Consider the following 535-nt stretch of genomic DNA (forward strand, 5'->3'; position numbering starts at 1 on the left):
GTGTGTGTGTGTGTGTGTGTGTGTGTGTGTGTGTGTGTGTGTTATGTGTTCCAGCAGGGCTGCTCTGGACTCTTTACCTGCCCAGGATCTTGCTGACGCAGCCGTGGCTGACCCTCAGCTGGCGAGAGATGTCGCAGGGTCTCACTCCCTGGTGTGCCATGTCCACGATCCTCTGCCGGATGACTTCCGGGAGCGGGCGTCCGTTCACAAACATGCCGCCTAGTTGATTAAGACCCCCATGACCTGGGGGAGAAAGGACATGAACACACATAAACATCACGCCAGCTGTGTGAGACAAACAAACACCTCTGTCAGCACAGGTGAGTTTAATTTGAAATCCAGGTTTCTTTGTGTAATCACCAAATCACATGAACACTCTTCTGAAAGTTACATACATTTTCAACAGTGTAGAGAATAAAACCAGATTCAACAAACGCAACAGAAAAGGAGTCACATCACCTACTACACTATGATGTCTTCAGCATTTATGTTTTCTCAGTTTCTCTAAACCCAGCAAACACTGTCTCCATAACAG

General features: G+C 47.9%; 1 protein-coding gene across 1 annotated transcript in view; it reads right to left on the minus strand.

Moving 5' to 3' along the window:
- LOC107690081 (paired box protein Pax-8-like) overlaps window positions 1–214 on the minus strand; it is an 8,317-nt gene extending 8,103 nt beyond the window's left edge. The window contains exon 1 of the mRNA XM_016488321.1: window positions 78–214. Within this exon, the coding sequence (XP_016343807.1) occupies window positions 78–214 (137 nt within the window). The remainder of the gene's footprint in view (window positions 1–77) is intronic.
- Between the last annotated feature and the right edge of the window lie 321 nt (window positions 215–535).

Source organism: Sinocyclocheilus anshuiensis, unplaced genomic scaffold (genome assembly GCF_001515605.1).
Source record: "Sinocyclocheilus anshuiensis isolate Anshui unplaced genomic scaffold, SAMN03320099.WGS_v1.1 scaffold1977, whole genome shotgun sequence".
Classification (NCBI taxonomy): domain Eukaryota; kingdom Metazoa; phylum Chordata; class Actinopteri; order Cypriniformes; family Cyprinidae; genus Sinocyclocheilus; species Sinocyclocheilus anshuiensis.